The sequence below is a fragment of the Schistocerca cancellata genome, chromosome 3 (assembly GCF_023864275.1).
Source record: "Schistocerca cancellata isolate TAMUIC-IGC-003103 chromosome 3, iqSchCanc2.1, whole genome shotgun sequence".
Classification (NCBI taxonomy): Eukaryota; Metazoa; Arthropoda; class Insecta; order Orthoptera; family Acrididae; genus Schistocerca; species Schistocerca cancellata.
The window spans coordinates 280,392,455-280,414,202 of NC_064628.1; the positions used below are offsets into that span (position 1 = coordinate 280,392,455).

At 39.1% G+C, this 21,748-nt stretch overlaps 1 protein-coding gene across 1 annotated transcript in view; it reads right to left on the bottom strand.

Annotated features, from left to right (window-relative positions):
* Positions 1 to 8,454, bottom strand: part of LOC126174941 (protein spartin) — a 130,699-nt gene extending 122,245 nt beyond the window's left edge. Inside the window, exon 1 of the mRNA XM_049921398.1 lies at positions 8,191 to 8,454. Coding sequence (XP_049777355.1) covers positions 8,191 to 8,322 — 132 coding nt within the window. The 5' untranslated portion in view covers positions 8,323 to 8,454. The remainder of the gene's footprint in view (positions 1 to 8,190) is intronic.
* Between the last annotated feature and the right edge of the window lie 13,294 nt (positions 8,455 to 21,748).

The window sequence follows — 21,748 nt, forward strand, 5'->3', positions numbered from 1 at the left end:
TAAAATGTAGACTGGCAATGGCGAGGAAAGCGTTTCTGAAGAAGAGAAATTTGTTAACATCGAGTATAGATTTAAATGTCAGGAAGTCGTTTCTGAAAGTATCTGTATGGAGTGTAGCCGTGTATGGAAGTGAAACATGGACGATAAATAGTTTGGACAAGAAGAGAATAGAAGCTTTCGAAATGTGGTGCTACAGAAGAATGCTGAAGATTAGATGGGTAGATCACACAGCTAATGATGAGGTATTGAATAGAATTCGGGAGAAGAGGAGTTTGTGCCACAACTTGACAAGAAGAAGGGACCAGTTAGTATGACATGTTCTGAGGCATCAAGGGATGACAAATTTAGCATTGGAGGGCAGTGTGGAGGGTAAAAATCATAGAGGGAGACCAAGAGATGAATACACTAAGCAGATTCAGAAGGACATAGGTTGCAGTAAGTACTGGGAGATGAAGAAGCTTGCACAAGATAGAGTAGCATGGAGAGCTGCATCAAACCAGTCTCAGGACTGAATACCACAACAACAACAACAACAACAACAAGCTAAGTAAGTACAAATGATTTGCAGAGACGGTTCAGATATATCACTACTAAAGGAAAGACCCAAAACTGCTATATACATAGAGATCGGAAGATAAAGCAGTTCCACTGAAGATCTGGCATTCAGTAAAAAAGAAAAGGTAAATACAGGGAAGGAGAATTTAGTATACATGCTCCGAAAAATACTGAAAAGGAAGAGTTCAAAATTTTATTATGTGAATCTCGTGGAGGAAAGTTATTTTCAAAAGATAAAAAATGTTATCACAATCAAAGAAGATACATTACTGGTGAACAACACTCAAAAATATATTACACAATGGCACACAGGTGCATAAATAGAGTAAATGTCACCTCTGACGGTGCAGTAGCATAACTGACTGGGTGTTGTGTGTTCTTCATCGGGTCATTCCATGTCAAGTCACCCAGGCCTTGACACCAACCATGTCAGATTTTGATGAAACTTGGTACAATTACTTCTTTTATCATCCTGAAAGCACTTGTAAAATTTTTTTTGCTCTATCTCTTATAGTTTCTTTTTTTTATAAATTTTTAAAGTTTTTAGATTTGGCTTTGTTTCAGCAGTCGGAAATTGTAACTTAAACGTGTCCTCACAACTAAAAAAATTTGTATTTTAAAGAATACTCAAGATATCAGTATGAAATTTTGGAATAAGTTTGTATATTATATCTAAATGTTAAAAAAAAAATTACCATAAAGATATATTAAATTCTTCCAAATGAAAAAAAATTTATAAGTTTTTTATTTTATTTTTTTAGCTAACGGATGTTTAGTTTTACAAAAACTGCAATATCTAGAGTCTCAGACCTGATAGAAAGCTCAAATTTGTTTTAAAATACTCTTAATTGTATAGGCTCTTAGATAAAAGAAAAATTATGTTGGCTTTTTAACGTGTTTAATAGTTATCTAATTTTTAAAATAATATTAATTATATTTAAAAAATAAAAAATGCCAAGTGACTTAGACACCGAAAATAAGTTTTTGTCTTCTTGGAGTAACAACGTACACTTGGATTTTGTATTGTTACTCCTGTGTTTTGAAGTAAAAAATTATTACAGTGTTAAATAGTGCTTGAATAGTATTTTATTAAGTTTATTCGAACTCTCAGTAAGTACGGTTGCTTAGTTTACAGAGATTCTTTTCCAATATCCTATAAAAGTAACCAGAACAATAATCAGACCAAAAGTGAAATCAGTATGTCAGATATTCAAACCTGTAGTGTAGGGTTATTTAAAAAATCTGACTGTTTCCAAACAACCTACACACCTTCAAAAAAGTTACAACCGGTATCAGAATTGAGTGAGGAAGAAAAAGATTTGATCCACTTACGATCTGGAATTAATCTGTGTGAATTTAAGAATATATGTTCACACCACAGCTACTACTTTTTAAATGTTTTTGAAAAGTATCAAACAACATGTGTAGACCCACTAAAAAAACACAAAAAGCCCATCAAAAAATCGTTGAGAAGTGTAGGCTTGGATCTTTCTAAACAATTACTGACAAAAAATAATAGCATAAAACCTGGACAAAAGCTTTGCTCAACATGTCGTAACTTTTGTGAGGAAAAATTAAGAGTTGAAGTCAATGAAAGTGAAACAGATGATGAAGTCATGGTTGAATTAGAATCATTGGAATCCAGAAATGAATCCCTCGTACAAACAAACATTGCTCTTGATTATTTAGGTTTAACACCGATAAAGCTTCATGGCTTGTCAGAACAAAGTAAAGGGTCTTATTTTAAAAGGAAGGTTAGCAGTATTGAAAAGACTGCAAAAAAGGTGGTTTCAAAAGCATTAAAATATGATGCACCAAGTTCTGATGATGACGAAGAAGATAAAAGTGTGGTTGAGAAAGCAAAGGATTTTGATGTAATGATTTCTCTTATGAAAGAGAAGATTTCATCTGTTGGGAGATCTAGAAAAATCCAGATTCTGACCTTGGCTCCAGATTCTTGGACTCGAAATAAAGTGATGAAAGAATTTAATGTAAGTGAGTACATGGTGCGACAAGCTAGAAAGCTAAAATCTGAAAAGGGTATTTTGGAAACTCCTGGTCCAAAAAAAGGTAAAACTCTTTCTGAAAATACAGTAAGACTTGTAACAGATTTTTATGAAAAGGATGAAAGTTCCAGAGTGCTACCTGGAACAAAAGACAAAGTAAGTGTTCAAAAAAATGTGTACATGCAAAAAAGACTCATTTTGTGTAACTTGAGAGAACTCTATTATTATTTCAAATGGGAGAATCCCGAGGTAGAAGTAGTTTTGTTTCTTGAGACCTAAATGGTGTATCCTTGCTGGTGCTGCAGGCACACACACTGTATGTGTATGCAGTATCCACCAGAATGTTAAACTATTACTGGATACTGTGAAAATTGAAGAATCTTATAAAGACCTAATTAAGATGCTTGTGTGCAACACAGAAAACCAAAACTGCATGCTACATCATTGCAACAGCTGTCCTGCAAATACTGCGCTAACAGAGTGCTTAACTGAAAAACTAAGTGAAGATTATGATTTAGAAGAAGAAATTGTAATCAGTCAATGGGTTAACACAGACAGGACAGAAATGATCAAACAGTCTATCAGTGTTGAAGACTACATTTCTTTATTGGTTAGGTCATTGGAAAAGCTCACCCCACACTCGTTTATAGCAAAATCCCAATCAGCAGCCTTTAAAAGATTGAAAGAAGACCCGCCACCCAAAACAGCGATTATTGTGATGGATTTCAGTGAAAATTATTCCTTTGTTATACAAAATGAGATCCAAAGTTACCACTGGAATAGAGGTGGTTGTACTCTACACCCAGTTGGAGTTTTTCTAAGAAATGAGGAAAACAATGTTTTTGTTTCCAACCACTGTTTTATTAGTGATGACCAAGAACATGACACTGGTTTTGTTAACTTTGTACAAAAAGAAATTACAAAGTGGCTGTCATTACATCATACTGACATTGACTCAGTTCACTACTTTACAGATGGTTGTGCTGGGCAGTACAAAAACAGAAACAGTTTTAAAAATTTGACTGAACACTTGAGAGACTTTAATTTGAAGGCCCAACACTCTTTTTTTGCAACAAGTCATGGGAAGTCAATTTGTGATGGCCTAGGAGGAACTATTAAAAGAATTTTAAGGAAAGCCAGTCTACAGCTTTCAGACAAAGAACAAATAATGACAGCAATCGATGTGTATAAGTTTTGTGAAAAAAATATTGAAAACATTCATTTCCACTTTATTGACAAAAAAGAAGCTGATTTGCTACGGTTAAAACTAGAAAACGTTTTTCAGCAACCCGAACCATTCCTGGAACTAGAAGTTTTCATAACTTCAAACCACTTCCAACAAACAACCTTGAAATTAGAAGGACTACAGATAGTGTAAAACCCTCCTTAGTCTTTTCTTTCCATTCTTCTTCTGATTGGGTTCGTGTTGAACCATCCATAAATTGCTATGTGGCTGCAAATTATGATGGTAACTGGTACTTTGGACTGGTAAAAAACAATATTCAATGATGAAGAAGATGCAGAAATTCTATTTCTACATCCTTCAGGACCCGCTGCATCATTTTATTGGCCTGAAAGAGAAGATTCCTGCATAGTGCCTTTGGAGCACATAGTCTGTGTAGTAGACGCACCTCAATCAAGCGGCACTGGGAGAATGTATTACTTCAAAAAAGACTGTATCAAAAGAACTGAAAGCTCTTGGATGAAGTGGAAAAACAGTTTGAATCAGCATTAATGTTTATTAAAAAGACAAAATTACTCAAAAAATTCAATGTTTCAAGCAATCAGTTGGGTTATACATAAGTGTCGTAAGTAAACTATCTTTGTACATAATTCTAATGTAATCTACTATAATTAATAAACATGTTAAAAAGCCATCATTATTTTTGTTGTATCAAGTAGCCTATATGTTTAAGAGTAAAATAAAACAAATTTGAGCATTCTATCAGGTCTGAGACTCGAGATATTGCAATTCTTATAAAACAAAACATCCGTGAAAAAAAAAAAAGAAAAAAATACATATATATATTTTTTTTTCATAGAAAATATTAATGTATTTTAATAGCATCATTTTTATCTTCAAATATGTATAATAAATAAACTTGCTGCAAAAATTCATGATGTTATCTAAAAGAGTTTTTAAGATAAGCAAATTTAAAGTTTTGAATACAAATTAAACTGACCATTTCCCAAGGTTCAGAAAACGCAAAACATAAAAACTTTAAAAATTTATAAAAAAAAAAAAAAACTGTAAGAGATACAGCAAAAAATATTGCAGGTGTTGTCAGGATGGTATTAGAACCATTTGAGCCAAATTTCATGAAAATCTAAGGAGGTGGGTTAAAATTTATTTTTTATTGGGTGATTTGATATGGAATGACCCCATCATCATTTCATCACCACTGACATGCGCAAGTCGCCAAAGTGGCGTCAACTAAAAAGAACTTGCAATACGGCGGCTGAACTTCCCGCATGGGGCCTCCTGGCCAACAATGCCTTACGATCATTTCATTTCAATTTCAGCACACAACTGAATAACTGAAAATGTTAAAGCTAAACCATACATAAATGTGTTTGGAACATTAACAGAAGACTTTAGCCCTTGCAATACCAATGCAATATCCATAATGCAGATTACCAATTGGGGGGAAGGGGGTGTACTTCACACTCACCCTAAAAAAATTTAATGAAGTAATTGTTGTCGGATTTTACTAACATCATAAATTTTAAAGAAATATTGATGGGTAAGGAAGCTCCTGCACCTGAAAATAGTGAATATGACATTACTGGAGAATGTGACACTACTATCGCAACTTAAATTTTTGGGTTGTTTTAAGTAAAAAATTTAAAACAATTCATTAAAAACAACATTTTTCAGTTTTAACATAAGAAAAAACAGACTAGATTACAATATTTTCAAACAGTGGGCATAAAGTACCCCTCCCCTTGGGATTGCAAGGGTTAAGACTAAAGATTGAAGGGTGGGGAATACAGAAGGATGAGGTGTGCAGCAAAAGGACAATGTGAGCAAAGATTTGCACCCAGCAGAAGGAAAGATGGCACATATGGCTAATTATTGTGTGTGTGTGTCTCTTGTCTTTCATTTTCAAAATGGCGCAGATTTAAACATTCATTGGCTTCGCAAAGTCACTCCTTGCCACCTAACCTAGACCTCGGGCTGCGTAACAGATCACTCTGTCACAATCAAGACTTCAGGGTGTTCCAATACGAAAATTTAGCAACAAATGACAGTAAAATTATATTACAGGTTGTCTTTTTCTGAGAGGTTGCAGTGTTTCATATGTTCAGTGGTGTAAATTGATATTATTCATTTTATGTGATGCTCCTTGGCAGTGATTAATAAATGTGAGTCACAGTTTATTCACACACACACACACACACACACACACACACACACACACACACACACAGAGAGAGAGAGAGAGAGAGAGAGAGAGAGAGAATCATGTAGCTTATTATGTCAATAAAAAGACCAAGTTCAACTGTAGTAAATCTTCAGTATGGTTGATCCAAGTCCAATATCTGCAGTAGTTAAGAAGTTTAGGCCTTCAGTTAGACTATTTAAGCTAAAATCTCTAGGATGTTAAAAAAATGTACAAAATAATGAAAGCAATAAATCATTTCACATGTGCGCACGCACGCACATACACACGGGATTCTCAGCAGTACAGTGAGTTTTGGTTGAGAGCGCGTGGAAGCAGTCCCATATGTGAGCAGCCGTTACAATATCTGTTAAAACTACACAACTGTGGGTTAGCTATATTTGAGGAAGAAACAAGCATTTCATAGCAGTGGAAAAAAAAGGAACAGAAACAAGAATGAATAGGTCAGGCAATTTAGAGTCGATTATGGCTGCAGATACATAGGGAGTTGTTTATCCACGTGAGGGTATTAAGGATGAAAGAATTATGCAAATACTCTTCCATTTATCTGAACCCAAACACGTTTCCTTATTTTATTATCCATAAAAACTGTTCATTTGATCAAGTGGAATACCATCAAATCAGCACACAATCACACATTATACACTTTTATAGATGCACGAGTTCAACATGTTTCCATCTGAGTGCCACTGCACAAACTTTTTTTAAATTTTTTATTTTGCATAGTTACATGAATTTATGGCACATGGAATAATGTTCCAAGTAATTCTACACGCCCATATGTAAACCATTCATTGCAAAAAGATATTAATAACTCTACTCTTCAATTTCTATGGAAAATGCATTTAGAAGCATCACACTGGATTTAGGCATGGCGACACTGGAAAACATTGGAGGTCACTGCCAGTTCATAAGTAATGTTCCTGTGGTACATGTTACAGGCATTTCACAAAACATTCTATGTCTATGTTTAACAGACTCCCACCTCTAAATTACAATTGGAAATAAGCATGGTAACAGAACATCTGAAGCTTCATTGAAATTACCCCCATGATTTTGTCACTGTTACTGTGAGCTCTCATACCGTAATTTCCTTGATGCTCTAATGCACAACATCGGAGAAGCATTGTCTAATTAAAATTTCTTGTTATTTGACATTTCATGTCTTAGAACTTAGGCCCACAAATCAAAGCTCTCAATGTGACATGTAAACAGTCTGCTGTTGTAAACAGTCTGCTGTTGTTAAACAAACTGACACTTCATGCCTTAGAACTTAAGCCGACAAATCACAGCTCTCAATGTGACATGTAAACAGTCTGCTGTTGTAAACAAACATCAGTTCAGTTGCAGTGTTGAAGCACACACACTACTGGTTGTCCATTTAATGCTGGCCACAGCAGACAAGTACACGTATTGTCCACACTGGCAGCTCATTCACTGTTGCCAGCGTCTGACCTGAAGTGCACCTGGAAGCCAATGGTGCACTGCTTTAGCACCACTTGGCAAACTGCACATAGGCCTAACATGTAACATAATTATTTATAACAGATAACACCAGCACACACACACAGAACCACTTAGTTATTTCAGAGAAGACTACGCTGTATCATAAAGCAAGAACTTTTATTTTATGTAAAAGCTATAACAAACTGCAAGACAAAAATTGACATTTTGCCTGACCAGTATCACATCTAATCAACTGAACTGATGTTCAATAAGAGAACTCCGAATATGGCTCATGCGGTTACCCAATGGTGTCAATGAATTATGGTCTCTGACCAAAATAATGAAGCAATGAGTATCTCATAAACATTCCATTGACTTCTTCACTGTAGTGTGCTGGACTGAAGCTGGCAACACGCAACGTCGGTTGTCAATGACAACAAATTTGATATTAGGAGAATAACTGCAATTCATGTTATGACACGTACTTTACCCATACTGGATTAGGATGGTCCTTTCATAATGTCATGGGTCAAAGCAGAATGGTGGTATCGGCATGTTCCTGATCTGCAGCAGCAAAGCCTAGTTGAGCGCATTATAAATCTATAATTTTTATCGAACAACGATCGGTTCTGTTTAAAAACTTACGTGCCTGTTAGCATTATCATTTGAAGTGTTAACAAACTGCGAGTTTCACAATAAAGAACTTCGCTTTTCGGCATCATACTGTCAAACTCATCGTACTCTCTATACGTTGCATTATCTTCCTGTCCTATAATTACCTCTCTGTTTTTTCTTTCCTCTTCCAGTTTTATAGCAGTGTCAATCACACGATACGCTTCGTCATGGTACTGTTTTAATTCAGCAAACAGCATAGGCCAATCGGTTCTCGTATCACCATGATACACAGCCATTATGTTATCAGTAATAAACGAACAATGTAAACAACACTTTCGCTAAGCCTTGACAGCAATTGTGGATGAGGCGACTGCGCTGACACACAGCGAAGTCACTGCGCTCTTGCTAATCAAAATACACAAATGTGCATGTCAGAGCAAATATAAGTGATCTCTGACAGAATTATCGCTGATCCACTATACAACATATCGTACGTCAACAAAACGTCATCTCGTGCATACCGCGCAGAATACCAAAACTGAAGTTCAAGAGAACGGCAACAGTGCTCATAGTGGCCTGGCAAGGCACTTTGAATACGGGAGAAAGTGGCACGAAAATCCATATTTTTACTTCGTAATAAGTCATTTAGATTATCCAGCAGTAAAGTGCGTGTCTGCTAACCGAAGTCTTCTTGTATTCTTGCAAAATAATAGATTTCAGAAATCGCAATCAAAAACTAAGATATATATGATGTATCATGTAATAAGATTGCTATGCATTAATGTGACAGTACGAGAGAGAGAGAGAGAGAAAGTTATTCTTTATTACTCTGTGGCGTGGTGCGCTTAGAACATGGAGATTCTTACCTCCATGGCTTAGACATTAATTCTTAGATAGTAAGCTTTTGTTCTTGTTAAACTTTAATTTCGTGAGAGAGGAGACTGTTCTTTATTGTGTAGTACAAATCGACGCCATTGCGAGATTTTGAAGGAAATTTGTATATACATCTGAATATATGATAGAGAATCGCTCGTTCATGTGCGAGAAGAATTTCATTGACACTAAGGCCAATAAAAATTCGTTCCTTTCAAAAAGGTACGTGTTATTTCCACAAACGACGTATACTCAAGTGTGATCTATTAATGAATACCAGCTCGAGACGAATCCCGACAGGAAAATTCAGTTCTAATTAAATAATTTGATGCTTTCTTCGGAAAAGAATTGATTTCATGGATCTTTCTTTTTTTGCCACCAGTGTTTCTAAGAACTGAAGGCAAATCAGATTGCAATGCAACAGAGTCCAGACAAATATTTCTCTGCAACTTTGATTAACACCTTCAGTTTCGATACAGCGTCTGCAGCAACTGGAGCAGATCACCGTAACATCAAAGCAGCCCTGTGTCCGACCAACGGTGCATGTATTCACTACAACAGAACACACATACAGACAATCACATATATATATCATCATCATCATCAGCCAATTCAATCATTAGATGATGTGGCCTCTTCGAGTCGTGGGTTCAGGTAGGCTTTCAGAAGTCTTCTCCAAGTGGGACGGTCTTGGGCAGTTCTCTGCCAGGTGTTACCAGCGATCTGAAGCGATTAGCTTCAAGTGCTAATTATATGTGTAATAACCTTTCTTTTTCATTTACTGTAGTAATTGTCCTTAGGACTGGCGACCGTAATTTCCCCCAAATCTCAAATATCTAATTACCGCTAGTTAATTGTTAACGTAACGGCCGCACATTTACTTTCTTTATTAACTTTACCCCTTTTCAAAATTAATTTCCACCAGTTTCATTGGCATTTTTCCTTTCATTTAGATGTAACCCTTTCCTCCCTCTTTACCGACAGATTAACTTCGGTGACGATTGCTTTTCCCAAATTTCCATTACGTACACGCGGTTCAATTTTTCACTGTCATTAAGTTCGATAAGTGAGGGGGAGGTTACACGTGGCGACCTGGTGACAGGACAATCTTCGGATTTGAGGTTGTTCTGGACACGAATTTTGCATTGTGCAAATCTCGTAACAAAGTACTTTTTACGAAATGGTCGATACGTCAGCGAGAATATTAGTGTGAGGAATCCTAATTAGATTTGAGATTTGGCATTCATACTGAAAATTATTAAAATGAGTGAAGGCAACAATTACCAAAATTTGGTCGACTTGGATACGGAACAGTCGGTCGAACAGTGGGAAACGCGCACCGCGGAACCCATTGTTCAGGGGCAGGCGGCTAGCATGAAAGACGCGACCGCCGAAACGCAACAAAAAGCAGAAATGGAATTCCAAACTTTAGAAAATGTTTCGGAATCGGAAGTGAAAATCAAATGTGAGTCCCTTGATGACGAATACGGGGGGACAATTAAAGAGGAAGCCGCTACAGAGGTAAAACCGGTAGTTTCCGGGAATTTAACTGATTTATTGAATGTTTTGATTAACGAAATCACGAGTCAGTCTGAAAAAATTGAACGGTAGCTAGACAATCAGAACAAAGCTATTAATGTTGTTAACAACAATGTTGGAGTTGTTAACACAAAAGTTGATAAAATCAAACAAGATATTGTTGTGATTAATACCGAAATCGGTAATCTTAAACAGGAAATGATAGGCGTTCAGGCGGAAGTTGCGAGCATAAATACTCGTTATTATTCCGAAATTAGCAGAATCGAGAAAAGTGTAGGAGAAGCAGTTGCTCCGATCATCGAGAATAAGGTGACGGAACAAATTCAATTCGTGAAAAAAGAGGATCAAAAGAAGGTGGAAACTTTAAAGGCTTTAGTATCCGAATTAGATACCAAAGTGACGAAGCAGGCTAATACCTGCGAAGAGAAAAAGAGGGAAGTGGAAACGCTTGCGACAACCACTTGCCAAGTAATTACGAGACTGTCGGAATTAGAAAAGAAACGGCGAAAAACAGAGCTACGTGCCAATCTGTGCACATAGTTAGGAATTGTTGACGAAAGAGGAGCGGTTCGACCCCTTGAAAAAAGGCGGTACACACCCGACGGATTTCATTAAAAATTGTGAAAGGGTTTTACCCAGATCATGGACTAATGAGAGAAAAATTAATGCAGTTATTGATGTGTTGGCTGGTGTTGCCAAGCGTTGGGGCTTAAACCTTAACATTACGAACCTGACTTTTGACGAGTTTAAAAATTTGTTTCTGGCTGAATACTGGTCAGAGCAAAAACAGCAAAGTGTCTGGCGCGAATATGTCGTATCGAGGCCTTTCGATGCGAGTTCGCGCGGCTCGATGAAGGAGTTTTGTGAGGGCTGGATCCGCAAGTTGGAATATTTGCGTGATCGCCGCACGGAATCCGAAATAGTCTGGGAACTCTACAAGAAGCTTCCAGATGATACAAAACGCTACATAGGTAGCAATTACAGGACAATCAATGATTTCCTGGAAAGAGTTGAGGACGAGGACAATTGGCGCAATAATCGCGATAGTGGTAGAGGCCGGGTAACAACAACGGGTACTACAGCAACCACAACAACGATAACCATGGGAATAATGCATACCGCAACCATGGCAGCAATAACAATAATGGTTCGGACCGTAATAACAATCGGTACAATGCAAATAATAACAGGAATGACGGAAACCAGTATCATACTAACGTGATACGGGCTTCACAGGATAGTAATAACGCCAGAGGGTGCGATAAGCCGCCTCAGCAGCGTCCGGGGAGCAGATCTACTGGAACGAGACAGGGAAGCCATTAGCCGCGCCGGTGACGGCACCGGGCGTGGAGAAATTTTGGAGGCCCAATAACAGGAGAAATCCCAGGTGTCGTCGTTATGAAAGTTCCGTATGGAATATTCAACGGCGGGAGAGTGTGCCAGTGTTAGGAGAAAGGAGTGCGCCCACAAATAGTAGATCAGCTGTACACACGGCGGTAGAAAATACATTCACTGTCAGTGAGAACAATTTAAGTAGTGTTCCGGAAAACGATTATAAAGTGGCAGCTGTAACACCCACAGCGGAAATGGAGATTGAGTTTAAGAATGATTCGCAATTGTTGAGAGAAGATCAGATATCGGATAACACGTTCGTCATTGAGCGAGGGGATGCAGAGAGGGATGAGGTCTGGTTAAGGCAGTTCGGTCGCTTATACGACGAACTAAGAGATTATAGGGGCCTGTACGGGAGAAGTGTTTATGAGGAGCGCGGGCAGGATTTGCCGCGTCTCGTCCCACAGGAAGATAGTATTTGTGAAGTGATAGAAAGTTCTGGCCCTGACCGGCAGACTTTACTAGAAATAGTTGATGTTAATGGGGAGCACGAGCAAGATTCGTCATGTTTCGTCCCGCAGGAGTTGGATGTTGAAGTAGTAACGGAAAGTTCTGGCCCTAACCGGCAGACTTTACCGAAAGTTATAGTGGTAGAAGTAGCCGACCCATCCGACGCAAACCTCCAGTTTTAAACATTGCGAGAGTATTAAGGAGAAAGATTACGAAAATTTTAGTGATAGCCGGACACGATTGGTAGAAAAGCACGTAGATTACAGCGTGTATGAGGTTAGAGCTGACGTTATACGGTCAGACGGTAGCAGTGTGGGTTGCGCAGATCCAGAGGAAGTAATTGCAGATACTACTGGGCACATTCCTCCAGATAGATTGGCAGATGAGATCAATCTGACCAAAGAGGAATCAAAGAAGGTGACAATTAGTGAATTGATAGCAAAGCAACACTCACTAGTTGACGAGTTACAGGAAAAGGTTTCGGTATTGGAGGCGAAGCTACAGACTAAGCCTCAGGACAAACGTGTTGAAATTAAAACTGTATGTGAACAGAAGCCGAAAAGGCCGCCAGATAAGCCGGATTTAGGATCAAAGCCGGATGTTTTTTTTTCTGGAATGACCTGGATATAGACGAGGATTTACTGTGGGAAAAATAAAGAAACAGTCGAGGACAAGTGTAGACAGGTAGTAGTGTCTGTTAATATGCACGACCTACAACTAAACGTGTTGATTGACACCGGTGCAGAATTGAGTGCTGTATCTGGGAAAGTATTTGAGTTACTGAAAGACAGACCCGGCATCGTAGTTATGCCAGTAACAGCAGTGAAAATTATCGGTGCTACTGGGAAGGCCAGTAAACCGGTCATAAAACAGATTTTTGTCAACTTCGAGATATGTGGGGCACGATTTGAACAGGAGTTTGTCGTCGTGCCAGACTTAACTGAGGAAGTAATTATCGGGTTAGATTGGCTATTAAAGTACCGTGCAGTGATTAATTGCGAAAGCAAAACTTTGACTTGTATGTCACAAGATAAAACAATAGTAGTTGGCTTTGACGAGGCAGGAGACGGTGTGCATAGGCAATACCAGCCTATACACATTGTTAACTGGCCGGATGGTATTGATGTAGGTATGAATTTTAACTACTGTAATGTGAGGAATCTCGGCATTGACAATAGTGTAGAAAGTGATTTGGAAAGTATTGTAGACGGTGTGTCAAACGTAACACACGAACAAAGACGAGGCCTGTATGAAGTGATAATGAGGAATAAGAGTGTGTTTTCAGACAAACCGGGACTTGTGGAAGGATATAAATGCAAGTTGCATGTAATTCCGCACGAATCATTCTTCGTGAGACCGTATGCTATACCGCTGTCCAAAAAGGAAGCAGTGCAACGGGAGATAGATAAGATGATCGAATGGGGAGTGATTGAAAGAAGTACGAGTCCATACAATAACGGTTTGGTCATTGTAGCAAAACGGGATGGTAGTGTGCGTATTGTGATTGACGCACGCACGTTGAATAGGGTCGTTCAACGCGAAACAGACAGACCAGAGAGTATGGAGGAGATTTTGCAACGTTTTCATGACGTTAAGTCCATGACTAGCCTCGATCTGACGGCTAGTTACTGGCAAATAGAAGTCGAAGAAGAATCTAGGCCATACACCGCCTTCTTGGTTGCGGGCAGGTGTTATCAGTATAGAGTACTGCCGTTTGGACTTAATATATCTGTGTCTGTATTCATCAGCGCCCTAGATAAAGTGCTAGGACCGGCTTTGAGTTCAAGATTAACTGTATATGTTGACAACCTATTGTTGGCCAATGCCACTTGGCATGACCATTGTGACCTGTTAGATGAAGCTTTTAGAGCATTGCAAAGCTAAAGAAATGCGAATTTGTGAAGCAGGAACTGAAATTTTTAGGGCATGTAATTACCGCTACTGGTATTACGAAGGACCCGGAGAAACTAGAGGCAATAAGGAATTGTCCTCCACCCAAGTCTAGGAAACAGTTAAAAAGTTTTCTAGGGCTAACAGGATTTTACCGTAAATTTGTAAAAGGACAAGTGTTTAATGATGAAAATTTGAATAACCTCTTACGCAAAAATGTTCCGTTTGTGTGCCACACACCGTTGGGTGGCTTGCGGAGTATAAATGTAGATGTAGATGTAGATGTAGACCGACGGGTGTCAGGCCGCTTTCGAGAGATTAAAAGACGAGTTGTTAAGATCTAACATACTGTTTCATCCTGATTTATCGCTACCCTTCCATCTGGGAACGGATTCGTCGAATTACGGAGTGGGGGTAGAACTGTTCCAAGAAGTTGGTAAAGGAGAGGATAAGGAACACCCGACGATAGCGTTCGCGAGTCGAACTTTATCAAAAAGTGAGCGAAACTACACGATTTCTGAGAAAGAGTGTCTCGCTATCGTGTGGGGAGTCAAGAAGTTCAAGGGTTACCTATGGGACCGTAAGGTGATTATTCATACGGACCATAAGGCGCTCACTTATCTGAAGAATTGTAAACCACTTCACGAAAGACTGACTAGGTGGTCGCTGTATTTACAGCAATTTAACTATGACATCTGTTACGTAAAAGGGACCGACAATTGCGTAGCGGATGCGCTGTCGCGGTTGCCCGAGTCTAATCAAGATGTATTGAAAGATGAGCCATATGGAGTGGTCAAATTATACTATTTTAAAGAAGTTGAGGGACGCAAATTAATAGTGAACATCTGTAAGAATCTACGTCGTCATCAGAACGAGGATGGTTGTTTAAATATGGTGAAAACGCGATATGACGGAAGGAGTCCAGAAGGAGAGAAATTAAGGAAGTATTACAAGATATACGATCATATCTTGTACATACGTAAGGGTGAAGATAGTAATATTTGGCGGGTATGCTGGCCCACCAAATACGTCACGGAAATAATAGACTACTATTATTTGGCGTATGGTCACTGTGGACCAAAGAAATGTACGGAAAAGCTGAGTCAAGTAGTGCATTTTGACAACATGTTAAAACGCGTTACTGACAGAGTGAAAACTTGCGATTTATGTCAGAAGGTGAAGGTTACCAACTGTACGAGTCGTGGTCCTATGCAAAGTATAAGGCCAAACGACACCTTCGAAATACTGTGTGTGGACTTGTACGGACCTTTGCCCAAGTCATCAGGAAACTTTGCCTACATTTTAGTGGTGCTAGAAGCTTTTTCCAAGTTCATAAAACTATACCCGATTAGGAAAGCTGCAGCCAAAGCGGTCTATAGCAAGCTTGTGAACGATTATTTTGTTCATATTGGTAAGCCCAAGGCGATTCTATCAGACAATGGGGCACAATTTACTCCTAAGTTGTGGAATGAAGGCATGGAAAGTAATGGGGTCGAGGTGATCCATATTTCAGCTTACTGTCCGGCTAGGAATCCCGCTGAGAGGTATATGCGCGAGCTAGGCCGACTTTGCCGTACCTATTGCCATCACAACCATAGGGCATGGGGCAAATATACAGCAGTATTTGAGAGAATTATGAACACCTTGAGACATGAATCTACGGGATTTTCTCAAGAGGAAATCCTGTTGGATGACAGAAGTAAAAGTTTAGTGGAAGAGATAATCAAATTCCCTCCACGGATTGACATTAGTATTGGTGAGAAAAAAGATCGTTTGCGAGAAGTAATGAAGCTAAAAGCCGATGCTCGCATACGTCATCATGACGCTAAAGCACGTTTTCCTAAGTTTGCAGTCGGAGACTTAGTACTTGTAAAAGCTCATGAGAAATCGAGCGAGATAGACAATGAAATCTCTAAATTTAAGTTTGTTTATAATGGACCATATAAAGTCATTAGTATACCTCACACAAATGCTTATTGCTTAGACTATCCAAGCTCTGGAAAGCTATTAGGTATACGGAACATTGTAGACCTGAAATTGTACCAACCAAGGATTGATTAATACCACAGTAAGGGTAATTTGTACAGTATGTAAATATAGAGTGTAAGATTTAAGGATGTGCCATGTGGCCAGTAGAGATGGGGGATCCGCTCTTGAACTAATGCATAGAGTTGCATCTTTCAAAGGAGTGAACATTCAGTGATTCAGAAAAAAAGAACGGTAGCTCCAAACGTTTCCCACGGCAGAGAGAGAGAGAGAGAGAGAGAGAGAGAGAGAGAGAGAGACGGAGCATATCAGCAGCGCCTCTGCTGGTCAGAGCACAGTGCACGCCACACAACACAGCCAGCGCCGGCCTCTGCCCTGCTTCTACCTTGGCTGCCTGCATTGTGCAGTGCCCCATTGGATTTTGTGTTACACATATGCCGTGCCATCTCTGTGCGTCGTCTGCCACCTGCAGTGTCTGGCGCAGCGTAACTTCGCATCGCACTCTGTCGGCGATCGTTTCAGTCGCACGTCCTGCCCTCTGGGCAGTTGATGCGAGCAACAGGACAGAGAGCGACCTAGCGGATAACATAGGAACTACTTGCAACAACGTGCTCGCAAGGGAACGGACGATTTGTCTCGGAGCGGGTGAGTTCACCGCTCCCCCCCACCCTTGGAACTCGCCCGCTCAACGCTCGCCCCACCGTCTCGACTCTAGCCAGAGCGTTGAGAAAAGCGACTCAGGTGTCACTCTGGTCTCTGCGGTCTCAGCTCACGCAGTAATACAGCTCGCGGATCGACCTGCTCGACTCAGCGCCTCTGCATCGGAGTTCGTCTCTACTGGATATTGTTCTTCGTAGTAATACCGCTATGTATATTACATTATTATGTTATGTATACATCAATTGTTTTTATTTTATTTTTCTTTGTTTAAACTGATTAGATTAGGTTCCTGACGACTCCTCTTACTATAGGATTTTTATTATGGACACTCGAATTTACGCTTTAATTACGAGCGAACCGATAAACGTATCGCAAAATGTGATACACCAATATTTTCCTTGTTTTATTCTGCGTAAGGCTATATGCAGCACTTTCGTTTTACAGTCAAATTTATATATTTTTTTTCTTATTCTGGTACGGATTTTGCGATTTTAGGCGTCTTCGGAAGGAAACGTTCACTTTAAAAATATATGGCTTGCGATGTATTTGTATGAGGTTAATGAAATTTTAATACATTATAGCCAAATATATTGTTAATGAAAATCTCAAGTTACAACATTTTCCGATCACCCAAAAAACCACGATAGTGCAAAATAAATAAATAATCCAAAACTTTGTCATATCGTGGAAATTTCAATAAACAATATAAAATTCTTACTCATTATCTGTGTTACTTCAAAATAGGATCAAATAAGATCAAAATACAGGTATAGTACTGGAATAAACCAAGTTTAAAGGGCAATGTGCCTTCCATTTATTTTCTATTGTAAATGAGTGGTGAATCATGAAAAAGAGCTAATTCATTTCAGGGAGTGAACAGTTCTGATCCAATCTCTGAAAAGAACAGTTTTGCCCATCTCTAGTGGCCAGGCTATTGCCTGACCAAGAGGTCGTTAAAGACGTTGTAATTAATAAGTAATTAGTTTTGATTATATGAGTTAAAAGTAACTCATTATTAATCAATTGAAAATCCAAGCTGCTAGTTTAGGTTTTCAGCTGTGTCACAGTAGATTAAAGAATGTAACTATGATTTTGTAACTAGCTGTAAGATTTCATGGATATGTGATTACTAGTAACTGCCAATGTACTTAGACGCTGTTTTAAGTTTCAGGCTGGTACATGCGTGTGATGATGGACACTGTTTAGTTATCCACTGTGATAATATTAATGGACTCCTTGAGATTACTCGGGAGTGAATTTTTCCGAAAGAATTCAGTGAAACGGATGTTCTGGAAATGCCGTTACAAGGGCGAGAGAGATCAAGCGTGCCGCACAGGCGGGCGCAACAATTCTGGCGGGGCGGAACCGCTGTCGGCTCTTGTGCCGCTGTCGGCTCTTGTGCCGCTGTCGGCATTCTTTGTACTTGCGAGTACTGAAGGCGGAGTTGTTTTTCTTCCCGGACAGCATATGTGAAAGAATTCTGCTGTCAATATTTATGTTTTTTTCGATCTGCTGTATATTTTTTTCTTGTTTAGCGTTATGTGTACTCTCATGACTAGAATATTAATTATGAAAAGGTTATACAAAAATGTGTATTCTATGTCATTAATTATTAATTTGCGTATTTTGATATACCTGTTTTTATGACCATGTACTCTGGTTAATTTTGTAAATAGAATTCCATTTCTTGATACTGTAAGGAATTTTGACGATTTTAGAATAGCTAAACCATTTTCTAAGTTTTCTATGAATTTTAATATGTTGTCAACCTGTCATACTTTGGGTAAGATGACAGAGTGGAATAAGATTAGGAGTGCCTCCAATCAATTATTATGGTCTAAAAATTGGTTTATGGTTAATTAGACGAATGCTACATTTTGTTGATGATTTGAGCATATGCATTTCCGCTGTTTCTTTTTTGGGACATTTTCTGAGTCTGTTTAGGTTACACGAACATCCTCAGACAATGTGGGGCACGTGTAACGCCGGAAATTCATATCCTCCTATTTCCATCTGCTGCACTATAAATTTTTTTTCCTTATTTTGTTACCTGAAGATATGACATTTCTGTGTCTTTATATATTGTAATTGTTTTACTGTTTGTGTGTATATATATATATATATATATATATATATATATATATATATATATATATATATATATATATATATATGCATTTATGTTGGTTTGTTTTGTGAATATTATTTGTATTTATACGGTGGGTCTGGCCTAGGGAAGACTGTGCTATCGAACGAATACATCGATAGGTCGTGTGGAGAACAAAAGTGTTTAGGATCTTTGGTAGTGTGAACTCTGTCGCGTGGAGCGCGGGAAGAGCAGAGAGAGTCTGGCTGGGGTAGTGCAGTGGAGCAGGGGTGTTGTGTGACGCTCCCGTGAGTTGCCGCGCTTTCTGGGTTGGGCAGCGTGTAATTGCGCTCGACTTGCTATGATAGTTTCTGACACGGTGTCGCGGATGGGAAGCATTAGCTGGCGCACATCAAGAGCCCGTTTCGCCTGGTGACCGTGTCGAGAAGAAGGCGCGCCAACATCCAGCTTCTGCAACAGCGACGGCAGACAATGAGTGACTGTCGCCATCTCCTCGATTGACGGCTTCAAACCTTCAATCAACCAACAAGGAAGACTGGAAGCACGTAAAGTTTTAGATATGTATGGCAGACCTCAGCTTTTCAAACTGATCCATTTTCATAACTAAATTACAGCAACGTAGCATGAACCTTTGTTGCTCATTGTCCCATTTGCATTTTCAAGCAGGGTCCCTTCCTTTTCTGGAATGAACCCGAGTGTCGCTGAAATTCAAATGCCAGCATCATTCGATTTCACTGCTTTAATTTCAATGTTCAGTTAAGGTATTCATAGCTGGCTACAATATTTAGATTACACAGTCACAAATTAAGAGTGCGAGTTTCGTTACCGTATTTTAGCTTACCTGTGACTGCAGCTGAGCTTGGTACGTACTAAATTTTACTATTGTTAATTTTTCAGAATCATTTAATTCAAGATCAAAGTTAAATCTCTTATTTCTAAATTGTGTAGATTCAAGTAGCTTTTGAAATGATTGTTGAGGTAGTCCAAGACTAACCGTATTTTACTGAATTTCGATGTGCTTCAGAAAGAAAGCTCACTATTAACTTCAGTCACTAAATTAACTTTCGATTTTCCGGTTTTATTAATTCTTTTGCTAAATTAAGTCAGAGTGTAGCGAAATTTATTACTTCTGACAAACTTTCAGTTTTCACACTACACATGTCAACCTTCAGTTGCCACGCTTCTAGTGCTAATTATATGTGTAATCACCTTTCTTTTTCAGTTACTGTAGTAATTGTCCTTAGGACTGGCGACCTAATTTCCCCTAAATCTCAAATATCTAATTACCGCTAGTTAATTGTTAACGTAACGGCCACACACTTACTTTCTTTATTAACTTTACCCCTTTTCAAAATTAATTTCCATCAGTTTCATTGGCATTTTTCCTTTCATTTAGATGTAACCCTTTCCTCCCTCTTTACCGACAGATTAACTTTGGTGACGATTGCTTTTCCCAAATTTCCATTACGTACACGCGGTTCAATTTTTCACTGTCATAAAGGTCGATAAGTGAGGGGGAGGTTACACGTTCACAGAAAATCTGTGTTGATGACGTGATTCCACAATTGCGTGCAGATTCTCGTCAGCCCACACATGTTGATTGTGAAAATTTACAATTTGATCACGTTGGAATGAATCCTCATCCGTGAAGAGAACTATTGCACTGAAATGAGGATTGACACATTGTTGGATGAACCATTCGCAGAAGTGTACCTGTGGAGGCCAATCAGCTGCTGATAGTGCCTGCACATGCTGTACATGGTACAGAAACAACTGGATCTCCCATAGCACTCTCCATACAGTGACGTGGTAAAGTTACCTTGTACAGCAGCAACTTCTCTGACGCTGACATTAGGGTTATCGTCAACTGCACGAAGAATTGCCTCGTCCATTGCAGGTGTCCTCGTTGTTTTAGGTCTTCCCCAGTCGCGAGTCATAGGCTGGAATGTTCCATGCTCCCTAAGACGCCGACAATTGCTTCGAACGTCTCCCTGTCGGGACACCTTCGTTCTGGAAATCTGTCTCGATACAAATGTACCGCGCCACGGCTATTGCCCCGTGCTAATCCATACATCAAATTGGCATCTGCCAACTCCGCATTTGTAAACATTGCACTGACTGCAAAACCACGTTCGTGATGAACACTAACCTGTTGATGCTACGTACTGATGTGCTTGATGCTAGTACTGTAGAGCAATGAGCCGCATGTCAACACAAGCACCGAAGTCAACATTACCTTTCTTCAATTGGATTAAGTGGAGGTGAATCGAGGAAGTACAGTACATACTGACGAAACTAAAATGTGCTCTAACATGGAAATTAAGCATTTCTGGACACATGTCCAACATAACATCTTTTCTTTATTTGTGTGTGAGGAATGTTTCCTGAAAGTTTGGCAGTACCTTTTTGTAACACCCTGTATATATAAATTGCTACACCAAGAAGAAATGCAGATGATTAACAGGTATTCATTGGACAAATATATTATACTAGAACTGACATGTGATTACATTTTCACACAATTTGGGTGTATAGATCCTGAGAAATCAGTACCCACAACAACCACCTCTGGCCGTAATAACGGCCGTGATACGGCTGGGCATTGAGTCAAACAGAGCTTGGATGGCGTGTACAGGTACAGCTGCCCATGCAGCTTCAACACGATACCACAGTTCATCAAGAGTAGTGACTGGTGTATTGTGCCGGGCCAGTTGCTCGGCCACCATTGGCTAGACGTTTTCAATTGGTGAGAGATCTGGCCAGGGCAGCAGTCGAACATTTTCTGTATCCAGAAAGGCTCGTACAGGAACTGCAACATGCGGTCG